This window comes from Brachycentrus maculatus, unplaced genomic scaffold (assembly GCF_059751285.1).
Source record: "Brachycentrus maculatus isolate JH-2025_06_01 unplaced genomic scaffold, ASM5975128v1 h1tg000167l, whole genome shotgun sequence".
NCBI lineage: Eukaryota > Metazoa > Arthropoda > Insecta > Trichoptera > Brachycentridae > Brachycentrus > Brachycentrus maculatus.
The window spans coordinates 244,180-268,402 of NW_028280920.1; the positions used below are offsets into that span (position 1 = coordinate 244,180).

The 24,223-nt window shown below is 31.9% G+C and overlaps 1 protein-coding gene across 1 annotated transcript in view; it reads right to left on the reverse strand.

The window, feature by feature from the left end:
• Nucleotides 1–499: 499 nt before the first annotated feature.
• Nucleotides 500–24,223, reverse strand: part of LOC148308375 (glycine receptor subunit alpha-4-like) — a 52,833-nt gene continuing 29,109 nt past the window's right edge. Inside the window, exons 3-10 of the mRNA XM_088261834.1 lie at nucleotides 14,687–14,763; nucleotides 5,251–5,350; nucleotides 3,992–4,146; nucleotides 3,336–3,491; nucleotides 2,973–3,113; nucleotides 2,184–2,413; nucleotides 1,955–2,095; nucleotides 500–948 (exon numbers count right to left, since the gene is read on the reverse strand). Of these exons, the coding sequence (XP_088117960.1) occupies nucleotides 655–948; nucleotides 1,955–2,095; nucleotides 2,184–2,413; nucleotides 2,973–3,113; nucleotides 3,336–3,491; nucleotides 3,992–4,146; nucleotides 5,251–5,350; nucleotides 14,687–14,763 (1,294 nt within the window). The 3' untranslated portion in view covers nucleotides 500–654. The remainder of the gene's footprint in view (nucleotides 949–1,954; nucleotides 2,096–2,183; nucleotides 2,414–2,972; nucleotides 3,114–3,335; nucleotides 3,492–3,991; nucleotides 4,147–5,250; nucleotides 5,351–14,686; nucleotides 14,764–24,223) is intronic.

A 24,223-nucleotide genomic window follows, 5' to 3' on the forward strand; every position in this document is an offset into this window, starting at 1 on the left:
GAATAATAGAGTTATGGGATTTTACTTTTAATTTGTAAACGCCAATCACGTAAATGAGCTCCTGCAATATATTGAAGATTTTAATTACAGTACTGGAATTATTGCAAAAATATTACGCGTTAACTACGTAGCTTGGATAACATTAACCTTATTCTCATGGAGAAAAACACGCCCTTTACTGTAGTGGTAGGCAGAGAAAATAGAACGCTACACTACTGAGCCTTTGCAAAATTATTCGTCTCTTCCACATGAATGCATCTCTTCATACATACCCGTATATATGTATGTACGTTTTCTTTTTTTTTGGTTTTATTAACTACCTAAAAATACTGGTCTAAAACCAGTTTCAAAATGCATTATGTTTTGAATATTGAAAGCATTAACTTTGTGGATCATATTGATATATTATTTCAAGAAAAAAATGCTTTGTGTTTTGATACAAAGTATTTTTATTTCTCGAAATAATATATCAAAATGCATTAATTGTTGGATATAATAATCAAGAAGTAATGTTAATTTTTTTTTGTAATAACCCCTTGAACTTAAGCATCAACCTGTAATTGTTTTAACAATTTAATATTATTTCAATGTTGAAACGTGTATTGTTATCCATCCAGAATTGAGCAGCTATTTCGCACTACTCATGATGTGATGTTACGCGACCATCTTGGTCTTGAGCAGGAGCACCGGCCAGTAGAGGATGACGAACAGCAGGAACACCGCCGGGAACACGACCCTGGAGAGCTTGTCTATCTCCCGCCAGAGCACCTTCTCCTGGCCCGTGTCCTGGTCCAGCCAAGCCACCTGCAGGATGCTCTGTCTCCTCTCCACCCCTCTTCCCGTGCTGCTGCCAGAGGGAGACACCACTTCCACCTTTCTGCATCGCACCCCTGCGTTGTCCCAAGCTGCCACGGTGTTGCAACCTCCTTTCTCGGTGGAATTGATTCTCTGAAACAGCCACAATAACATTTTACCGATGCGTCGTGGAATTAATTATATTGATTGATTGATTATTATATACCATGCGAGTTTAAGAGGCTTGCACACTTTACCTCAAGGTTTAGAATAAAGGTGTATGGTGTAATAAAAATGTAATAACACTCTTCTTATCATTCATCTCTAACTTTGTGTAATATCACTTAAAAACACTGCTGCACGACTATCCATAGTCATTGTTTTTAAGTGGTTTAAGTGATCACTTTTCATACGTGCAACATTCACCATTCCACCCATGATTGACAACCAATATTTTTACATACATGCTTGACAATACGTATTTACATGTGTAATACCACTTAAAAATACTGCTACACGACCATCCATAGTCATTGTTTTTAAGTAGTATTACACATGTAAATATGTATTGTCAAGCATGTGTATAAAATATTGGTTATCAATCATGGGTGGAATAGTGAATGTTGCACGTGTGTAAAATGATCACTTAAACAGCCTATGCCAGGTCATAAGCTCTGTAAATACCTATTCTTTCATATTATATTCTTCAAGTAAGTTAAGTTGTCAAAAAAAAATGTAAATCGTAGTCGTACAGGAGAAAAAGACCAACTAACAAAATGAAAAATGTTCAGGAGGGCCACTTAAGTCACTTTTGTTTGGCAAAAAAACGATATGTACAATCGTTATTTTGTTTTAGTTTAAAATTTTTGAATTTCAAAATTGTTTTCTAAAGGGGGGGAGGTATTTCATGATTTTATTTCGTCATACCAGTATAGTGATGCGGCCCGCGTAACTTTAAAAATATATGTATGCGGCCCGAAGAAAAAATGGTTGAGTACCACTGGTCATAGGCTTGGCACATATAAAAATGTAAAATTTAAAACTTTTCTGCTTAATAAAAGCTTTTCTGATACAACCATAGAAGGCTATTGCGAACTCACGCAAAAAATATTACTACGTGTACAGGTATATGTATGTATATATTCAAAAAAAATCATACCACTGGTATAATCCTGGGCATTCCTTCTTGGGACTTTTTCTTGTTGATTTGATACTGAACATCCAACACTTTCACAACTACGAACTCTCCAAGAGCAGCAAATACGAAAACCATGCAGCCTGCCATCCATAAATCCAAAGCCTATGAAGAAAATAGCATTAATTTGTTTGATTATTAAATAAAATAAAATTAAAATATCAATAGAATATTATTTTTACAATAATGATACCTTAACATAAGCCACGGGTGGAATATCAGCTCTGAGTCCAGTAAACATGGTCACAAGAGTCAACATGCAAGTTACCAGCAATGTAACTCGACCGGGTATAGCATCCAAGTCCAACCAAAAACTGAACCAAGAGAGCATCACAACCAAAGACGATGGAGCAAAAGTTTGTATCAAATGATGACCAATCTGCCTCTCGAACCGAAAATACACAACAAGACGAGAATAGTTTCCTGTAAAATAAGACACAAATAATAATTTGATGAAATATTTCGGTATTTTATTAAAATTAAACACTTGAATATACCACTTTAACGAGTTTTATTTATATTTACGACTAGTTTCGAAAACTTACAGATGTTTTCATCTTCTGGTACAAATTAAAACTAACGAACAAATAATATATTTAGGGGTATATAAAGGTTAATAAAATTGAAATTCAGATAAAACGTTAGTTAATAATATACTGTTTCAAAATTCGTCACCATCAATATCAATGTTTCCTTTTACAAAAAATCTTATTCCTTAACCCCCCCTCCCTTCCTTTTATTTATTAACCTGTATATACACCTAAATATATTTTTTTTTCGTTAGTTTTAATTTGTACCAGAAGATGAAAACATTTGTTAGTTTTCGAAACTAGTCGTATATATAAATAAAACTCATTAAAGGGGTATTTTCAAGTGTTTAATTTTAATAAAATAATCATGTCATTCCATAAAGTTAATGCCAAACCAATAAAAAATATTTCAGTTATAATTGATTAATAATTCAGATCGGAAAAGTTCTTGCCATCTTTTTCCACCATAAAAGCGTCAGTTTCTTCTAGTCGCAATGGTTCTCCCATGTGGTATTGAAGCAATTTTAACTCGGGATTTATCGTGACTCCGGCCACATTCCAACGAAGTCGTACTTTTTGATTATTATATGAAACTGAAAAAAAATTGAAAATACGTTTTGGTATCACGCACTGACATTATGCTTAGAAATTGGTTTACCATCGATTTCTATTATGTTGGACAGATTTATATCAACATGGTTTATTGAGTCTTGTCATATTATTACGAACGCCTTGTATTAAACTTTATGTACAGTAAATTGACGGTATATTTGTAATGTGGTTATTTAAGGGTGATTTTTGTACGGAATACTTACAGCTTTCTATGTAGATCGGACAGGATTGTATATCCATAGGATATAGTTGAAACTCCATCTGGCACGCAATAATAGCGTGCATTCGGGCGGCGTATTTCACAGTTTTATTTTTGTACAAAGTGACTGAAGAAAATTTATGGGTGAGCGTCGCAATCTCTAAAATAAAACATTTTCCGTCAATTATGCCTCACGTTGTAAGAAACACCACTGACATCGATAATCATTCGCACGCTACCTTTTATGATAATAAAACTAATGCATTTTGTACGTTAGCATTTTTTATTAAAAGCACGTAAACGGCAAACTGGTGAGGCTAATAACATGGTGGGAATGAATTGCGAATTTTTAATTAGGTAGCTCTTATCGGTGTGAAATATAGCTTTATGTTAATATTTGAAAATGTTTTTAGTTTGAAAATGCCATTACAAGGCGAAACAATTGTAATAAATTTTATTTTATGTGTTTTTAACAACAAAATACATTGTAGTAGACAATTGTCACAAATATGATTTTTATTTGTTTTAACAATAAAATACAACTAGTAGTCTGAATATCAGTCTTAGTTTTTAACATTTAATACATACACAAATTCAAATGGAGTTCTACAAATTAAATGCAAAATGTAAATATAAATAATGAAAAATTAAGATATTTACCTGTTATTTTAGAATTGAGAAAATATGGATCGGGATGCCATAGGTTATCGAAAAATTCTGAAGGAAGTGTTACGTAGTCATCGCCTTCTTCAAAAATATCATTTGGTAATTGGAGTCTGGATTCCACCCACGTCTGACGAATGAACATATCGACTCTGGAAAATATATTTTTTTTAATAACATGATAAAAATTAAGTAAAGTTTTTTTTTAAATTAAGTAAATCAACTATTTTAAACTTGCAAATTAAAAATATACATTCTCTAATTGAAGTTTGAAACATTTTGTTATGCATAAATATCAAATTTTTTTAACCTTTTTTAAAAAATCATCAAAATTCATTAAATTCTGTTTAATTCCCTGAAAAACAATTCAACGGATAGTAGGTACTGCTACATTTTTTCCCTCAAGAGAATCGTACGCAATTAATTGACAGTGTCATACACAAGTCATATACGAGTACAGGTATGACACCCCGGTTGCTTTAATCATAAGTTTTATTCTAACTAACTAACTAACTAACCATCACGCCGCTTCCCCGCAGGGGTAGGCAGAGAGAATAGAGCGCCACACCACTCTGTCCTTGCAAACATTCTTCGCCTCTTCCACGTTCATGCATCTCCTCATACATACCCGCCGATTGTTACGACTCCTAACCTGACCACTTTCAAGTATTTGGCATACCTGATCGTGCCATGTTTTTCTCGGTCTTCCTCTGCTTCTTTTCCCGCTAACATTCGCCTCATAAATTTGTTTTACCGTTCTTTCCTCACTCATTCGTTCTACATGTCCAAACCATCTCAACACACCTTTCTTAATTTTATCGATAATGCTTATCTCAGCTTTGCATTCCTTCCTTATTTCACTATTCGCACATCTATCATACATCGTTTTGTTACACATTCTTCTGAGAGATCGCATTTCGACTGCATTCAGTTTTATTCTCATTTTCGTATATAAGTATATACTGTTTATTCACCTTTTCCTTTTAAATTTTATATGTTTCTTTCAAAAATCAATGTACATACAATATATATTTAAAAAATTGTGCACCAACAACACGTCTGGCTTCTCTGATTTTTTACTTTTGAGATCTCACCCTTAATAGTCGCAATTTCATTTTTAAAACAACTTTATTTTAAATTGTTACAAGCTCGTTAAAAAATAACGGATTTATTACAACAAAGTATAAAGTACTTATAACAGAAAGGACTCGATATAACAGCTTATATCGTGTTCATAATAATAATAAAGTTGTTACCGGAAATCCATGTCCTCCACGTTAATGGAATTAACGTCAACTACGTATATACTGAACTCCACAGTCACGGGTTGGCCTTTTCTTGATGGCGGACGAACTTCTGCAATTATTGAAAAGACACCAATCCATTAGGTACATACAAGTGATATAAGTTTTGTACTGACATTTCTTGGTGGAACTGCATTTTATTTAATAAAATAACGACTTTGTAGTTTTTTCCACATGAATTTTATTTTACTAGCAACCAAGTCTCGTCGTAATCGACATCATCAGACTGGTGCGAGGCTACACAAATTTCTTTGTTAAAAACATATCGCGCACTCCTTTCAAGAACGTCATAAATCAAAAAACTTGATTTTTCAGGAGAACTTTTTAAAGTTTAAAAATATAATACAATGTATTAAAAATAAATATCAAGCCACTTATTGAACTTTTTTCTGAGCAACAGATATTTTTAGGTAAAACCTGAAGGTTTTTTGTCCATTTGAAAAATATTTAGTTTATTTAAAAAAATAATTAAACAATACCTTTTCTACAAAATTAAAAAACAACACTTTCTACCCTCTAGCGGGTAAATATTAAGTTAAAAATATGATTCTTTTTCTGGGGTATAGTACATTTTCTAGGCATTCTGAAAACATGCATAACTCAAAATTGACAATTTTTGATTTATGACGTTCTTGAAAGGAGTGAGCGATATAAGGTAGGAGTTAAAAACCATGATTTTATATAAGTTTTGTAACAAAATGAATTTAAATAGAATGAGTTTAAGTATTGTATTATAATAATAATTACATGTAATGGTTAAGGTTTTAGACAGGATTTGATGTAATTATGTGTTATAAATGGATTTTATATGTGAATTTAAATAATATATGTACACAATAAAATAACAACTACGTATTTTTTTCCACATGAATTTTATTTGACCAGCAACCGGGTTTCGACAAAACCCGGTTGCTGGTCAAATGAAATTAATGTGGAAAAAATTACATAGTTGTTATTTTATTCTACATACAAGTGAGAAAAATAAAATGGCAGAAATATATTCACTCGTATGCGACTCCACATATGGAAAATAATGTAACATTAGCACTCGCTGCACTATGTACATATAACACATGCCATATTCATATTTTAATATTCGTATTTTAATTCCCGTGGTTAAAGTCGCGGACTCTTGTGTCAGACTTCTGGGCTCGAACCCATTCTAAAAAAAAATGATACCTATTTTTAACAATGAGCCTGTCAGGCTCACAGAAATAGTTTGAGATTGAAGTATGTTGGTAAATAATAAAAACACAAATATTTCTCTTTTAATAAATAAAGTGTTTATTTATTCATTAGAGTCAAAAAATAATAAAACACTCATTCGAATGTTGGGTTTTTTGAAGAATTTCGAAGCAGAAATAATTGACTATGCAAAATTCCAAATGGATTCAAAGAAGAGAAATGGGTCAATAAAGTGATAGTTTTTTATCGATTTTATCTACGTTTTAAGGAAAGTAAGGACATATGAATCACCGCGCCCATTCAACATATCACTCACTCCTTTCAAGAACGTCATAAATAAAAAAATCGACATTTTTCAGTTGTGCATGTTTTCGGAATGCCCAGAAAATGTACTATATCCCAGCAAAAGAGGCATATTTTTAACATAATATTTACCTGCTACAGGGCAGAAAATGTTGTTTTTGCATTTTGAATAAAAGGTATTGTTATTTTTTTTTTATAAAAATACAAAATATTTTTCAAGTGTACAAAAAAGCTTCAGGCCTTACTTAAAAAGATCTGTTTCACAATAAAAAGTCCAATAAGTGGCTTGATATTTATTTTTAATACATTGTGTTATATTTTTAAACTTTAAAAACGTTCTCCTGAAAAATCAAGTTTTTTTGATTTATGACGTTCTTGAAAGGAGTGAGCGATATGTGTATTAACATTACTTCTCGCAATCGATTGTTGTTACTGACAATTTTCGAAACGAAATGGAAACTAGCATGTTAGTAGTTACTTATCCACTGGTCAATTATTTTTTTCCATTAAGTAAATTAAATGTAAAACGCTTGCCAAATATTAATATTTTAGTGAAAATTACTTCGTCTAGTCAATATTTTCAGCATTTAGACCATAGTTTCCCAAAAGGGTCGTTATAGACCCTCAAGGGTCCATTTTTAACGAGTGTGAGAAAATGGCGGTTAAAAAACATTGAATGGACTTATTTGATTCATCAATAATCAGCGCTGTGACAACTGTCAAAACACATTTGTGGAGGTCCTCACCAAAAAGTTACATTTGCAATATTGCACGAAAAATCCTTTTAATGCAAATCTGTTCTGTTTACTGTATTTTATCGAAATCTTAATTTTAGTTATGACAAAACGTGACCAATCCTGTGTTAAACCAATATGAAATCATGAAATCGCACCCAAACAACAATTTCATAAGCTAGGATTCCTGATTATTTCAAACTAGCTAACTAACTAACAATCACGCCGCTTCCCCGCAGGGGTAGGCAGAGAGAATAGAACGCCACACCACTCTGTCTTTGCAAACATTCTTCGCATCTCCATACATACCCGCCGATTGTTACGACTCCTAACCTGACCACTTTCAAGTATTTGGCATACCTGATCGTGCCATGTTTTTCCAATTACATTCCTCTGCTCCTTTTTTTCAATTACATTCGCCTCATAAAATTAAACCAATATGAAATCATTTAATCGCACCAAAACGTAACAATTTTACAAGCTAGAATTCCTGATTACTTAAAATCATTTATAATGGAAATGTAACGTTTTGGTAAGGACCTTCACAAATGTAGTTAAAAAGTAATAGAAAATTCAATATGAGGCAGCTAGGGAATTCAATATAACGTTTGCGAATACACAGAAAAATAGAGGCGGCAAATGTGTTGACATCCGTTTAAACCGTTTATATAGCGGTGCCAAATAATTGTATAGATATTAGCTATTTGGCATTAGAAGATGAGCTTTCGGTGCGCACTAGACAATTTAGACATCCTCCCAATTTATTATAATGCGAGCGGAGATGGTTGGTTCCTAATGTTTTGATTAATGTTCTGGAGAAGTAATCATTTTCAAGTAGTGTAGCGAAAGTCGCACTAATCGCCTACACTTAATCTATTAACTTACGCGATACGCGGATATATTTCCATTCTTCTCTGATGACAGAAGTGGAGCCATTAATCAATATCAAACATCACGTGGATGACTAACAAATTGATTTACGAGCCGCTTAACGCAAAGAGACAGAACGCATTGAGAGTGCTTCGTTCGCAGTTAAACCTCCTTAATCCCGATTCTTCGTCCGAATATAATGTTATAATTATTTTAAGCACCAGACTGCGAACGATTTACTTTGATAACTCGTTTTGACGATCTTCAACCCTTCAGAGTTCTAAAAATAGGAAATTCAAGTCATTAAAAATAGTAACTTAATATAAATAAGCCATTTCTAAATGAATAATAGACGTAGGGTCGTATCTGATATAGATCACTTCATTCGGCCATGTCGTATTTGATTACATGTCATCTTCTATTTTCTTTCATTATAATTTTATAAATAAATAATATAATACTGAAACTACATATGAATAAGCTATATATAAATGGGTAATAGACGTGGGTTGATCTGATATACTGTCCGTTCATATTTATTTTACTTTGTACATATTTATATTATACATTTTTATACATATTTATTTTATTTATGTTCATATTATTTTACCTCTGATTTATATTTAGTTAGCCAACATAACAACTAGAGGTAAAATAAGTGTAGATCGTTTCATTGGGCCATGTCATTTTTCATTGCAATTTCGTACAATTTTCTTAAAAAAATTAAAATAAATATTGTAAAATGTGCCCTCGGCACGGGAAAACTCAGTGAGCACATTATTGTTATTTGTGAATTGCAATTACGTATATGATGAAATATAAATATTAAAAAATATAAACACTAAAGAAGTCGTTATTTAATTCTATCGCCCATGTCTAGTTCACTCGACCCTCGAAATTAAATTCAAAATTGAATATAATTTAATGATTAATTTTTTGAACATCCAAGATATTCATTTAAAACTAAATCACCCAGAATTTAGTAATTTCATGAAATAATGTGTCTCATTTTTATAAACTTTGTAAAATTAAATAATACTCAAACTTCGTTTTTAAACACTTTTGTTGTGGTGCTATTTTTCCAATCGGTTTAGAGAAATGCCTTGTCTTCTTACTAACCTAACTACGTAAATTTATTTGTATTAACATTAGCGTCTTTCTACCCCCTAAAGAAGACAAGGTAATTGTCGAGGTCGGTTAACAAAGTAGTACTAAAATGAAAGTGGTTAAAAACAATAAATTATAATTGATTTTTTTAATAAATGTTAAATTAATTATATTGTTCTTGCGCCATTAACATTTATAGGAAGTAATACCAATACATTTGAATTTCATAAACTCCTTTTTTTATGAATCATGTACGTTATTTAATTTGATTATCATATATAATGAATGATCAGTTTGTAAAACAGCTTCCACACTCGACTTGGTAAAATCAGATAACAAAATATATACAGCTTGGGAAAAGGCATTAAACAATCAGTCTAGGTTTCGTGATAGATTTTTTTAAATAACCTTACAACCCCAATCCCTATACAGTATTATCTAATTGCAAAGATATAATTAAATTTGATGATTCCTTTTCCTTGAAAGGTTTGTTATTTTTAATAAGAATATACGAATTATTGATAGAAACCACTTTTGGCGATCGCCATAAAAAAAAACATTGTAGCATTATTTTTATTTTAAAAATTAATTTGAAAAACGTACATCGTTTGCCAAACGATTTTTTTACATTACTCTTATTTGAAATAAAAAATTATTTAAAGTACACAAAAATTGCGTTTAGCGAAAAACTGACGCGAATGAATTTTGTATAGTATTTTGTACTTTAACATACAAACATCCCTTTTAAAAATTTGTATAAAATAACATATTATAAATTATTGGGATTTTTTAAATTCATTGAACTAACAAAAATTAATGACTGCCATTTGTTAAAGATAATATGAGAATTTCTTTTTTCAAAAGCTCTTCCACAAAAAAATTACCTTACCTTATAAGAATAAAATAAAGCGTTCTCTAATTAGTGAATACTAGTATCTAAATCAGTCAGAAAACGCAGTGAACAATATTTACATTATAAAAATGACTCTGAATGACAAGATAAATCAAAATACCCTTTTTTAAAGTTATTTGAAGATTTTATTCACAAACGCTTTCAACGTTTTTAATTCAATTTCATTTTTAATAAACAATATTTATAGAATTGAAAAGGTTTTTTTTTGTCATTTTATTTAAAGCGGCATTTTAAATTGGATGTATGTTCTTCTTTTTCCTATATAAAATTTGAAGATCTGTTTTTTTTTTCAAGAAAGCGACTCCTCCTATGATCTTGTCGCCCAGCTATCCTTCCATCTCTTTGATGGTCTTCCGAGAAGGCGGTGACCCGGTGGTATCACAATTTGCAATTAAATATAAAAATAAAGTCAAAATTATTTTTTTTGTATTATCTTCTTCTTACCTTGTTTCCGAAAACTAGACGTTTCACTATTTGGCCCTATATTTTTATAATTATATTTTAATTAGTTTTTGACTGTCTGGCTGACTATCATCTTGATTCCTGGAGAAAAATCAGATTTTTTTGTATAATTATATTATGGGATGAACGATGCAAAACCCGTCAATGTGAGATGAGTGTAAGTCGAAAAAATGCAGTTCTTTAGAATTATCAGCCATCTGTCTTTATAACTTTATGACTAGAATATTAAATTATGTAAAATATTTCTTTCTTGTTCGTTTTAGATTTTTGCATGGTTAATATACAGTAAAATTATCAATTTTCATTTTAGTTTTACTTAGTAAATACCACTATTTCTTAAAATCTTCTGGGACACGTGTTTCGATCCATTCCGCATCATTTTCAAATACCGTATAAAATACCGTATATACGGTGTTTGAAAATGATGCGGAATGCATTGAAACACGTGTCACATTAGGTTTTAAGAAATAGTGGTATTCACCAAGTAAAACTTAAATTCAAAATGGATTGATTTTACCACAAAGTGACTGCCGAATCAATTTGTAAAATTTTCCGTTTTTGTATGCAACATCTAAATTGATTTGTTATTTTTTACATCATATTAAATTAAGATTTAGATTAAATTTAAATTAGATTAACGTTTTGAGATGTGAAGCGTCCGCGTATGGTTTGCGAAGCGCGTTTTCAGCAAATACATTAACAAAAGGTTAATAAAGTCTGCAATCGTCCAGTTCACGTGGTGAGATGCTCGTTTGTGATTGCATAAGAGGATCCACTCTTCCTACTCGGTCATTTAGTGACCGCACGGTCAGCATTCATGCCAGGCGGACCTTGAATGTAGCTCCAACTGACCACTGTCAACAGAATGCTCGGCGCTATGTTCGCATCAGCATAATAATGTTCCATCGACCGATTTCGTGTTTAACATTAATCGATAAACATTTGAAAGCTAGCTCTACTTAATAAATGTAATACTCAAGTCGATTTTCTATTCATTTATACACGCCCACGTGAAAACTGGGAGAATTTTCGATCGAGTAAATTTTTTAGTTATTATTGAATTTGATACATAGGTTTTTGAATAAATAATAATATGTAACTGAATAAAAATGAAGATGTTAGTTGCATGGCATTCTAATACGTGCGCGTTTCATATAATATTATATAAAAGGTATTTTTATTTATAACAGGGAACACATGTTTCCTTTAAACGGTGATTCTTTCTCCATAATGTCAGCGCCATCTGCTGAACGAGCAACATAAAAAGTCACAGTAATAAATCCATTACTGTACATTGCTCATGGTGGACAGCTTGCTTCTTGACAGGTGCTATCATATAGCGTTTTCAATGTTTTCAATTCCATTGTTGTTCCATACATTTTGTATATTTTCATTACTTCTAAAATATCTTGAAATAACTACATTTTTTTAAATTCATTACCTAAACATTTGATTGTGTAAGATAACAATTATACTAAATAAATAAATTTGGCGATATTTCTAGCCATAATAGATTTGGTTAGGGATTTGTACCGATATCAATGATGGTATTTGGCCAAAAAATAGTGTTTAAATTTCAAGTAAGATTTTCATTATTTCATTCGGCAGTCACATTGTGAAAATTTCTTTAAAATTTACTTGGTGAATACCACTTTTTCTTATGAAATACCAAGTTGTTGGAAAATTATGTGAAATGCATCAAAACACGTGTCAGAATAGATTTTTGGAAAAAGTAGATTTACCAAGTTAAGGAAAGTATTAAAAATATTTAAAATATTGAGGAAATTGCTTTTCAAAATTCGTTTTGCATTTTTTCTCAGGGTAGATAAGTAAATGGCAACCCTTAACTTGTATGAGTTGCGCCCTTTCCAAAAATGTTTTTCGCTGTTAAACTCATAATAATTAATCCAGTTGATGAATGATAAAGATTTTATCGCATTTTTACGTTTACGTAAAAATGATGCGATTAAATAAAGCTATAAATATAGAAGTCAGCCATTTCGCAATCAACCCTTATTAGGTACTTGAAGTATTCAAAGTCTCGTAAATTGTCTGGATTTTGCGTGTACCTAAACGATTCCTTTCCTTTTATCTTCTGCTCTAATCAAAGTTTAAATTTACGCGCAAAACCTTGCGCGTAAATTACACGCGAAGCGATTTTTTTACGTAAGAAATCAAGGCAATATTCTCTTGGAGATTATAAGGTGATTTTTTCACCATGCATTACAACCTTCCTTGCAAATTGCAGAATCGAAGTAAACGTTAATCGGATCAGATAGAAAACATTTTTCTTTTATTAAACTACCATAAACAAGTTTTGAAGATTGGAGATAAGTTTGGGTAAGGAACGGGAAATGATATATTTTATACAAATGTAATGTGTGAAGTCTTAAATTTAATATATTTACATATCTTTGCACGATATCACAACTCCGAGGCCAATGATCATGTATGTACTCGCTCTTTTAAAGGATAAATTATTGATAATTTATGATACTTGAAAAAGATAATTAAAAAACTGTATGATTATTGATATAAAAATATATGTACTCGTTTATACTATACATAAATCTTTATTTTCATAAAATTAACATCAAAAAGTTTTTTAAACCTAAGAGAATAATATTTTTTTCGTTAGAATAATAATTACATAATGTAGTTTCATACAGACAATATTTATGTCACATTTTATTATATGGCTATTTTTTATTCTGAGCTTTCGATGCTTTCACACTTTATAATTTGGGGTCGTTAATCCCTGATACTTTATAATTTGGGGTCGTTAATCGGCTGAGCCTGCATTCAAGATCACTCCACCCTGCCTAGGATTTGTACGGGTTGGGTTAGTAGGACGAAATCCATCTGCTCGAAAAGTCAACTGCCGAAAGCTTCCTATCTGAAAACCCAATAACCCGAAGAAAGTTTTATATTAATTAAAGAAAATTATCCATTACAAGAGCGTTTCTCATTTTTTATCATACGTTAACACAGATCTTACTTTGTATACCGTTGTTTTCATTAAAATTACTAATTGGAGTATTATGTATGTTATTTGCATTAATATTTCTTACGTGAAAAGGTATGTTCATTTAATTATTATTAAATGTTTATTTTAGTTTGAAAAAAAAGGTTAAAGAAATCAGTTTAATATATTTGTCTGCGTAAATATTTTTTTTACAGATACTAAAATAGCGACCTTAAGCCAGCTTTCTTTAAATTAGTTTTTCTTATGTCCGAGTCCCTTATATCGAGGTTCCACTGAATCCACTGAATGAGATAGACCTCTGAATTACTGTGTAACATTTTATGATCTGCAAAATGTTTCGCGATCACAATTTAAATATCCAATATCTTAGCGTTAGAAACCAACTTTCATAGTTTCACTAACTAACTTACAGTAATTATTAAACTTAATTTGCTCAGGATCGCGGATCAAGAATGGAAATTTCTTTAATTAGATGGTCCGTAATAACATTTTATTATTCCAATGACACTAATTCTGATGAAGAGGAGTTTAATATTGGAATGACAAAAAGAGATTTCCGTCGGACAAAATGAGCTAATATTCGTATTTTACCATATTTCACTAACGAATATAAACTTACTTTATCCTTTCTTGTCCACAAGGCCAAGGTAGTTTTAATAACTTCAAGAAAGCAGATTTTATCTACCAAGAAATTTGCGGTAAGAGTTTCTTTCTGCTTGATGGAACGATTACCTCGAAATGCCAAAGGTTGCGGAAAGAAAAGACTAAACACTACCGAGGTGTATTGCCCTTGTGACGAGGGTTGGTGAGATTTGACTATGCACGAACCTTTAACATAATGCTCTGGCAGTACGATTCTTGGCTTCAATGTATGGTTCCGCTTCGATGATACTTCGCTGCAAAACCTGAAAAAATAATAAAATATCAAAATTAATACACTCAGTTACGTCAGATTACGTCTTATTACACTCAGTCACACACAAAGGTCAAGTCATAAAAAATTTTGAAATATGTACATAATAATTTAAATTATGACTAAACTAACTAACTAACTAACTATCACGCCGCTTGGCCGCAGGGATAGGCAGAGAGAATAGAACGCCACACCACTCTGTCTTTGCAAACATTCTTCGCCTCTTCCACGTTCATGCATCTCTTCATACATACCCGCCGATTGTTACGACTCCTAACCTGACCACTTTCAAGTATTTGGCATTAAATTACAATGAAACATTAATTAATAATATATTTTTCCAAAATACATCACTATTACTGTCTATGTTTCCATTAAACATTGTTTTTAAGTGGTATTACACAAAGTGAACGATGAATGATAAAGAGATTGTTTTATTACCATACCATTTGTGGTATGGTAATAATATGTTAACAATGCTTTTAACATACAAGATATTTACAACATAATGAAGACACTTGGACAGTAAAATTGCCTTACATTTCAGAGTTTCGCTTCTTGAAATAATTTAGTGAAGGAAAATATAATTTTTTTGCATAGTATAAATATTAATTCTCCAGTTTTTTGGACACGTTGCACGTGGCAACGAGGATAGCCTGGAACGACTGGTTGTGATCGGTAGCCTGGAGGGAAAGAGAGGGAGAGAAAGATCCCCACACGATGGACCGATGAAATTAAGGCAGCAGCAGGCACCTCAGTGGTTGCGCTACGTGCAGCGCAGTCAAGGGATAACTGGAGAAGAGTCATTGCTTCTGCAAAAGTCACAACCCTCAGCAATGAGGAATAAGACGGAGAAGAGGAAATATTAATTCATGGTATTTACAAATGCAAAACAATTTCATCTAACAATTCATTTGGTGGTACAAAATAATTGTAGACATACTGCCTTTTACATGCCAACAAGTCAAGGTTAGATACATCAATACCTATCGTGATAAATATTGATCAATCTAGCACCCTTCGACTCGCATATATTCTGATATTACCAGCGGTGTTGCTCGTATGAGCTTTTAGCTGTTTCCTGTTTACACGCAACTTATTTCCACTGAAACTATTATTAGGTATGAATATTTTCGGATATTTATAAGCACTGTATTTGTCATCAAACAATGTCAAGATATGAGCCGGCCAGAACGAATGTGACTGAACTAGAATGTAATCATTTTTCCAGTAAAATGCTTTCTGGGGTTCGTTTTATTGATAATAAAGGATTTTTTTTTCACGTATATTTTATTTGATAATTATTTTATAATTTTCGAGAAATTATGTAATTTTAGGAAGGATTATATTGTTTTTTTTCTGGCAGCCTAAAATATGTTGGAATTTAATAAAAACCTTATAGTTTTTTCCACATAAATTTTATTTGACCAGTGACCAGGTTTCGTCGCAACCGAGATCATTAGACCGGCGTGAGGTTATACAATACTTAAACTCATTCAATATACATTTATATTGTCAGATCTTTTTTATTAAATCACGGTATTCAACCCCTGCCTTGTTGTGTATAAAACTTTGTCTGACCTTACACCAATCTTCAACCATGTGAAGATTCACCCATTTATTATTTGAATTTACATAAAAACCGTTTGTAAAATAAAATCATATAAAATCATCCTTAAAACCTCAACCACAATTTACATGTAATTATTATTATAATACAATGCTGAACTTATTAAATTAATTTTGTCAGGTAATATATATAATCATGGTTTTCAACCCCTCCCTTGTTGTGCATACAACATAGAATTAATACATTGAATTATAATACATAAATAATACAATACATAGAAAACAAAGTAAATAGTACATAAAATTCTACCTAACCTCTAACCAGTCGGTTTTAAAAAAACCCGGTCGCTGGTCAAATAAAATTTATGTGGACAAAACTATACAGTTGTTATTTTATTATATAAAATGCAGTTCCACCAAGAAATGTCAGTACAAAACTTAGATCTAATAAAATATAATGTTAAACAAATATCTTCCAACATACATACATGTACCATGTACATAGATCACATCCTCAATAATTCATAAAAGTACTATTTATAGGTCGTTGTGAATATAGGTCATGAAATTGCACGGTACACGAATCAGGGATGAGAAACTTATTTTTACCTTCGTGCGGAAAAGTGATAAAGGCGCTTTCTTTTCTGCATTACGTAGTCAATGAAATCTAATTTGAGATGCATTAAAATATTTTGTAGTTGTAATTTTCTTTGAGGTAAATAAAAGTAAAACTAACTGTTTATTCTATAGCACGACCGAGCAGTGATTGTAAAAATGAACTATATTTTATTTACAATAATATTATTGAAAAAAATAGCACAATATAAACGCACTTAATTTAGGTAGTGTGTAATGTGATCGCTTAAACCACCCTATGATAGGTCGCAAGCTCTGTAAAGATCCAAACTTTTATATGCCTCTTTATCTTACATTTTTTAATTGATTAGGCATTAACTTCATTTTACTTTTCACCAGTAGATGAAAATATCTGTAGTTTTCGAAACAAGTAGTGTGAAGTAAAATAAAACTCATTAAGTGTATAATACAAAAGTAAAACTCATTAAGTGGTGTTAATTTTTTTTAATTAATGCTTTTCATTATTATTTAGATGTGAATTCTTCTAACCCTTATCCGCACCCAATGGTGCATAGAGCACTGCATCGTGTTGACGCAGTGATATTTTGATTGTTACTTATATGAAATCAAGGTGATCACTCCTGCGCTTCAGGGACTAATCCAGGGTAATGTTAAATCAAGATTAGAGTGTATAATTACAAATATCAATTTCTCCCACCTGGGAATCGAATCCGGGACCCCCAGCACGGTAGCTAAACACGCTAACCATTACACATACTACGGAGGCGAAAAAAATAGTATGTAATTATTTTGAGTCTTATGTATCCAATATTATTAATCGTAGACTTATATTAGTGTTGTATTGTATTGACGCAGTGTTATCTTGTCGTTACTTATATTGTATTAGCTTTTATCATTGTTAATATAACTATTTTTTATGTTTTTTTTGTAAAAGCTGTATAATTTCCAAACAAATAGAATTAAATAAATTGTAGATGTGCCGATACTCTCAAAATAATAATATTTCTTATTTTTCTAATTGGAGGTTTTGCCAACCCTGTTGTACAATACAGAATGTATGGTTATATACCGTTATGTAAAAATTCGATTTAAATATTGAAATGTAAACGTCGTGATTATTGGGAAATTCTTTGTATATGAAGTCCTTGGTCATAATGGCAGCTAGTTATATTGATTTTCTAGTAGCAGGTTATTGAATCTGGTATTGATCACTTAGTGATGTCGTGGATTATAAATCAGAAGTCCATGGTTCGATCTCCCACTCAATGAAAAATTATTTCCCATTCATATTATTTTTTGATATCTCATCAAAGATGAAGAAGAATATAGAAGTCTGGGCATTTACGGGGCTTACGACCGTCATAGGCTGGTTTAAGTGATCACTTTACACACGTGTAACATTCACCAATTCTACCCATTATTGACAACCACACTACTCAAATTCTTGGAAGTTCTATATATATGAACCAATTTAGAAACCTTGTTCATGAATCACTAGAACTTCACTAGAGACATCTATTGGTGAGATGTAAAGAAGCTTTTTATTAAGCAGAAACTCTTATATTAGTATGTGAGATCCGAATCCTGTATTATAATCACACACATGAGAAACGCTAGAAAATACCATTTTCATTTTTATTATTAAGCTTATAATTTGACCAGATAATTGACACACTCAAAATGTTGTAAATTTCCCATTCAAGCCTACATCCTGATTAGGTTAAGAGTAACAGGGGAGATTAGAAGTCCGAGAATAACGAATGTCTCTATAAAATAAGAACTCCATTCGAAATGCTTAAAATTTGAGCAAAGGGAGTCCTGGGCTTCCATTAGCTTTACTATCCATTATCAGAACCATCGTAATAGGAGGGATTGGAAGTCTGAAAATAACGACGGTCCCTACAAAATAAGTTCTGCATTTCGAAATATTTAAAATTTGAGCAATAAGGGTCCTAGGCTTCCATAAGCTTTACTATCTATGATTAAAACCAGCGTATGGGATTAGAAGTCTGAGAATAATAAAAATCCCTTCAAAATAAGTATGTACTCCATTCAAAATGGTTAAAATTTGAGCGATGGGAGTCCTAGGCTTCCAAGGCCTTTATTATCCATTACCAAAACCAACATTTTGAAAATACTTAAAAGACTGATTCGATAACTAACCTGCTAATACATATTAGGGACCCTTATAATAGATAATTATTCATGGTATTATGAGTTCAAGATTTTTTTTAAATAAAGCACTTTTATCAATTACCAAAAAAATACACATTTTACTGCTACCATCACTCCATTGTATCCTCTCTGCCTGCAGACGTAGGCAAAGAGGATAGAACGCCATACTCATAGGTCTTAACGTACATTCTAAGCCTCCTTCGTGAGCCCTTCTTAGCCTCGTTTAGCCCTCCGTTTACGTAGACTTTCGATACGAAAATGCTCATTTTTAAATGTATGTTTTGATTTAATTTAAACTCATTTAAAGTGACCGGGAGATACTAATAATAGCATAATTTTTACGCAAGCTTATATGAGTAGAGATATGGAACTCTCCATGTCTCTACTCAAGTATATATTATTTTTTTTACAAGGTAAAAAAATTATTTATTCATTTTATCATTTCCATACTTATAAATGACAATAATGTAATCCTACTGAGTTTTCTCATGCCGATGGGACATTTTACAATATTTATTCATAAAATTATGATGAAAGAAAATTGTTTACTCAATCAAATACGACATGGCCGATGATACAATCCGTTTCAGATCTACATTTCCATTATCCATTTATGAAAAGCTCTTTTATTTTTAGCTTCTATTTTTAACGATTTTATAGATAATGGAAACAGGTCGTACAACTTTATTGTACGAGTACAATAACCAAAGTTTTTTTGTCCGAATGAGCTGTTTGGTAGATTTTATTTATATGTACGTCACCATAAAGCGTTTAAATGATACATTATATAAAATGATGCATTTTTTTGACATCTCAACATAGGTAAAAAAGAATGTGAAAATCTGCGTATTTATAGGATTTACGACCTGTCTTAACCTGGTTAAGTGATATTGATGATGATTTAACACAGATGTAACATTTACCATTCTACCCATGATTGACAATCACACTCCTCAAATTTTTGAAGCCATACATATGTATATGATGATACATATGTATGTATATGATGATGATCACATGACGTTCCATGATTGAGTTCGCAACAGCTATCTGTGATTGGATTTAGAAATCTTTTATTTAGAACAGATCCTTTTATTTATATGCAAGATCTAATTCCAGATTAGATCTTGCATACATTGTATGCATCTCTCAATTGTATAATAATACATATTGAGAGATGCCTGAATACCTGATTTTTTAATTTTTAATGCGGCTTATACTTTGATCAGTTATTTTATTACTACATTTTGAGTGTGCTCATATTGTAGTTAATAAAATAACTAAAGATGATAAAAAATGTGGCAGTCTGGGCATTTACGGGGCTGACGACCTATACTACTGTCATAGGCTGGTTTGAGTGATCACTTTACGTACGTGTAACATTCACCAATTCTATCCATTATTGAAACCAAACTACTCAAATTCTTGAAAGTTCTATATTTATAAATATTTATAAACCAATTTCGAAACGTTGTTCTTTAATCACTAGAACTTCACTTGAGACGTCTATTGATGAGATGAAAAATAATATGAAAAATAACTCAAAAATTTGAGATAATCGAGATCTGTGAACTAGTATTTGAACACAGTCGAAATATTGTTAATCGATAAAGCTCATGCCATCTTTATTTTTTTGAATTTTAATTGCTTTTTTTCAGCCAGTTAGTCCCCTTGAGACTTGACATTAATGACAATCGAACGTACTCGAAATGCTTAGTGTATTTTGCCTTTCTAGTTTTGTAACTTAATTAAACCATCTGTAATCCACCTCCGTTCTTCATTACATTCCGTCCTTACTGTATTGCCTACTAATGTACCTAAGAAGGGTCAATTATTGTTTTCTTAATCTGTTATTAATTATCCTCCAAGTCAGTGGCTCTAAACCTTTTTGAAGTCAGTCAGTCGAAAAAAATGCGGTTAACCAAAACTAAAGATCCGAAGAAACTTATAAAGAAAACTTTTATTAAAAATAATTAAACTGATTATTTTATTACAAACCCTTTAAAAACTTAATGATTTTTTTTAAATACATAAAAATATAAATGCTAGAGAGTGAAACTTTTTGCGGTGAAAATTATTCAATGTGACAATTCAAATTCAAATCAATACACATCTCAGCGATATTAGGTTGAATATTTGATTTAGCTACTCTCATTTCTTCATCGAAATTGCAAAGCCAAGGTTCACAAACCAAGGGTAACAAGTCCTTCCAATGAATCTACCTTTGATAGAGCACTATCTGTATAAATTGCTAGACGTAACTCCCATGATATTTTCAATATGATGATATAGAATCAAAAATATCTTGGCCGTTATTGTGAGGTGAGCGCAAACAACTTCACTTTGCAAGGGTGCTGCCATGTAGCCATTATGTATTTTTTCTCTTTCGCTTTTTTGCACCCTGCTTATAAATTCAAGGTCATGCTACGGGTAAGGGATTAGTACACTTTTACTATAGTGCTTTCCAGTGTGCATTATGTGGGAGAAAAAAAAGAGGTTAGAGCAGCATTCAGCCACTTCACTCCATTACATTTAGCTCCGTAAATATTTGTCGTAGTTGTTCTACAATTCCCGGCTCCGACGTTTATTCTCCTTCATTGTAGTTTTTCACCTCCACAACTATGCTTTCCAGGTAACCCATGTACAACTTGGTGACGTCTCCGCTTCTTAGCATCTCCAGCGGGTTCAGGGAGTCGTGTTGTGAGCAACACACTCCAGTTGGAGAATCCATCTGTTTCATGGGCAAGATCTCAGTACGTGTTCCACAGACTGAGCAGTGATGCCATCACACGGGCAGCATAGATCAGGACGAAGGCCGAAACGGTTTAGATAGAGGCATTTTATTTGCAACTCAAATCGCACAGTAAATGAGTCAACATTAAATTTTGGTTTTAATCATTTCGCAGAGAAATTGCAACAAGCTCGCGGAGCACCAGTGTTCCGCGGAGCACCGGCTAAGAACCACTGCTCCAGGTACATCGATTGCATAATTCATTGAATACCCGAATAGAATACGTCCCTGAGCAAAGCTGTTTATTTCATTAAAAAAATATATTATGGTATGATTGTGATTCGTAGTATGTGACACACAAATTTACGCTACATTAGATTTCCTTTTACCAACTGCTATTGTTTGTCTCGTATATGGTGCAAATAATTACAATTAGTGACGTAGAACACTGAAATCGTAAGTGATAGACAATGCTCTCGTGAAAAAATATTGCAGCAAATATACGAAAATTTTACTAATACAAGTATAATGAATATAATTTTTTTCAAATCCTGCGTTTCACATTTGGGAAGGGAGTATACCATGTATTTTATGAGATATAAATGACGTAAGTTATAAATGAGATCAGGTTTAAGGACAGTAGAGTTAAATGGGAAAGTAATGAAGGAGGGAAAATAGGAACTATTAATACACAAAAGAAAATGAGAATCAGCAGTGATTTTTAAGACTCGGAGTTATATAAACACATTAATTATGCACAGCACTTACAATTTTTTTAATTTTAATGTAACTAGCACAATCTGATTTTAACATTTTCTTTATGATTCATCGTTTATTTTGATTGTGTAATACCACTTTTATAAAGTGGTTTTGATAAGGAATGAAAAGGAGAGTGTTATATTACCATACCACAAATTAAACACACAACAATGCTTTTAATTTACAAATACAATCTGATTTTGTTTAGATGGAAAAACTGCATTACATTTACCTCGTCAGTACATATAAATATATCATTTTATTCTATTAATACTCGTATGATATGAAACATCTATCTTTATTTTTTTATGGCAGATTAAAGACATGCCAGGGCTTACCATCATAAATAAGTGGCTTTACGCACTTGTAACACTCACCTTTTTAAAAATCTTTCATTAAAAAAATTGATGTTTTATCTCAAGTTAAGACACCTATAAAACTGATGTCATCCGTTGGGTAAATAATCCAGTGTTTGATAGAACAAATATGTGTTTGTGTGTGTGTGTGTGTGTGTGTGTGTGTGTGTGTGTGTGTATGTGTGTGTGTGTGCATGGATGAGTAAGATATGAGTATAAATGTGGAAGTACTCGAGATTTTATGCTTAAAATTTACATACATATACAAGTGAAACTCACGAAATTCTCGGTCGATTCATAAAAATAAACTTTAATGATATCAATTACCTAAAAATAAAAACTTGCGAGTTACACGTTATAGTATAGTTCTGTGGATTATGGATTTATATTTGAAATGGCCATCGTATAGTCGAATACTTTTACAACCTATACTGTAACCTGTGTGTAGCGTGCTGAGTAAAATTTAAGATATTTTAGAAATACATATTGTTACTCGTTTTTTAAATATGTGGGTTGGAAAATTGAAAAAATTCCTATTGATAGTTATTTCTTCTTCCTGGCTCCATCCTAACTTACCGTCTTTGTAGGCTGTTAAGGTCAGCTCTCCTCGTCCTAAGGTTGTAGGTCTTTCTATCATGGACAACGTGGCCATGCCAATTCGAGACCCTTACCTTGGATGAGCTTGCTTCCTCTGCTTCACTTTTCTTGTTTCTGAGAGAAGAATAGGAGACAGGATAGTGAATCTTAGCGTTATCTTTTGTCTATTTGCTTTGGAGTCAGTTCTCCTCGTTATCATATTATTGACAACGTCACCTAGGCCATGCCTTCGAATTAAGTTATCTTTAAGTAGCATCGATAAATTATTTGGTCTTCGTTTAGATGTTTTTCGAGGAAGATCCATGGCGACTACGTCGTTCACAATATGATCACAATATTAGCTTTATCCACCGGATCGACTACTGACGGTTATTTAGTTAGTAATAATAAAGGTTTGGAAGTTAATAGTCATTAGTCTTCTAATTGAGCCGCTCCATACTAACAATTAGCTATTATCGTTTTGTGTACAGCTACGAATATAGTTCTACAATGAAACCACTCTTTCAAGTTTTTTAGTCAAAACATACGTCTTGTTCCTATACTGCGATTAAATTCCATTTTGTTTTCTGCGTAGTTTCTATATTTCATATTCTTTAACCCTTTCCGGTCCATAAAAAAATATTAAAATTCCACCAGGTCCACAATAAATTTACAGTATTACAGGGTTA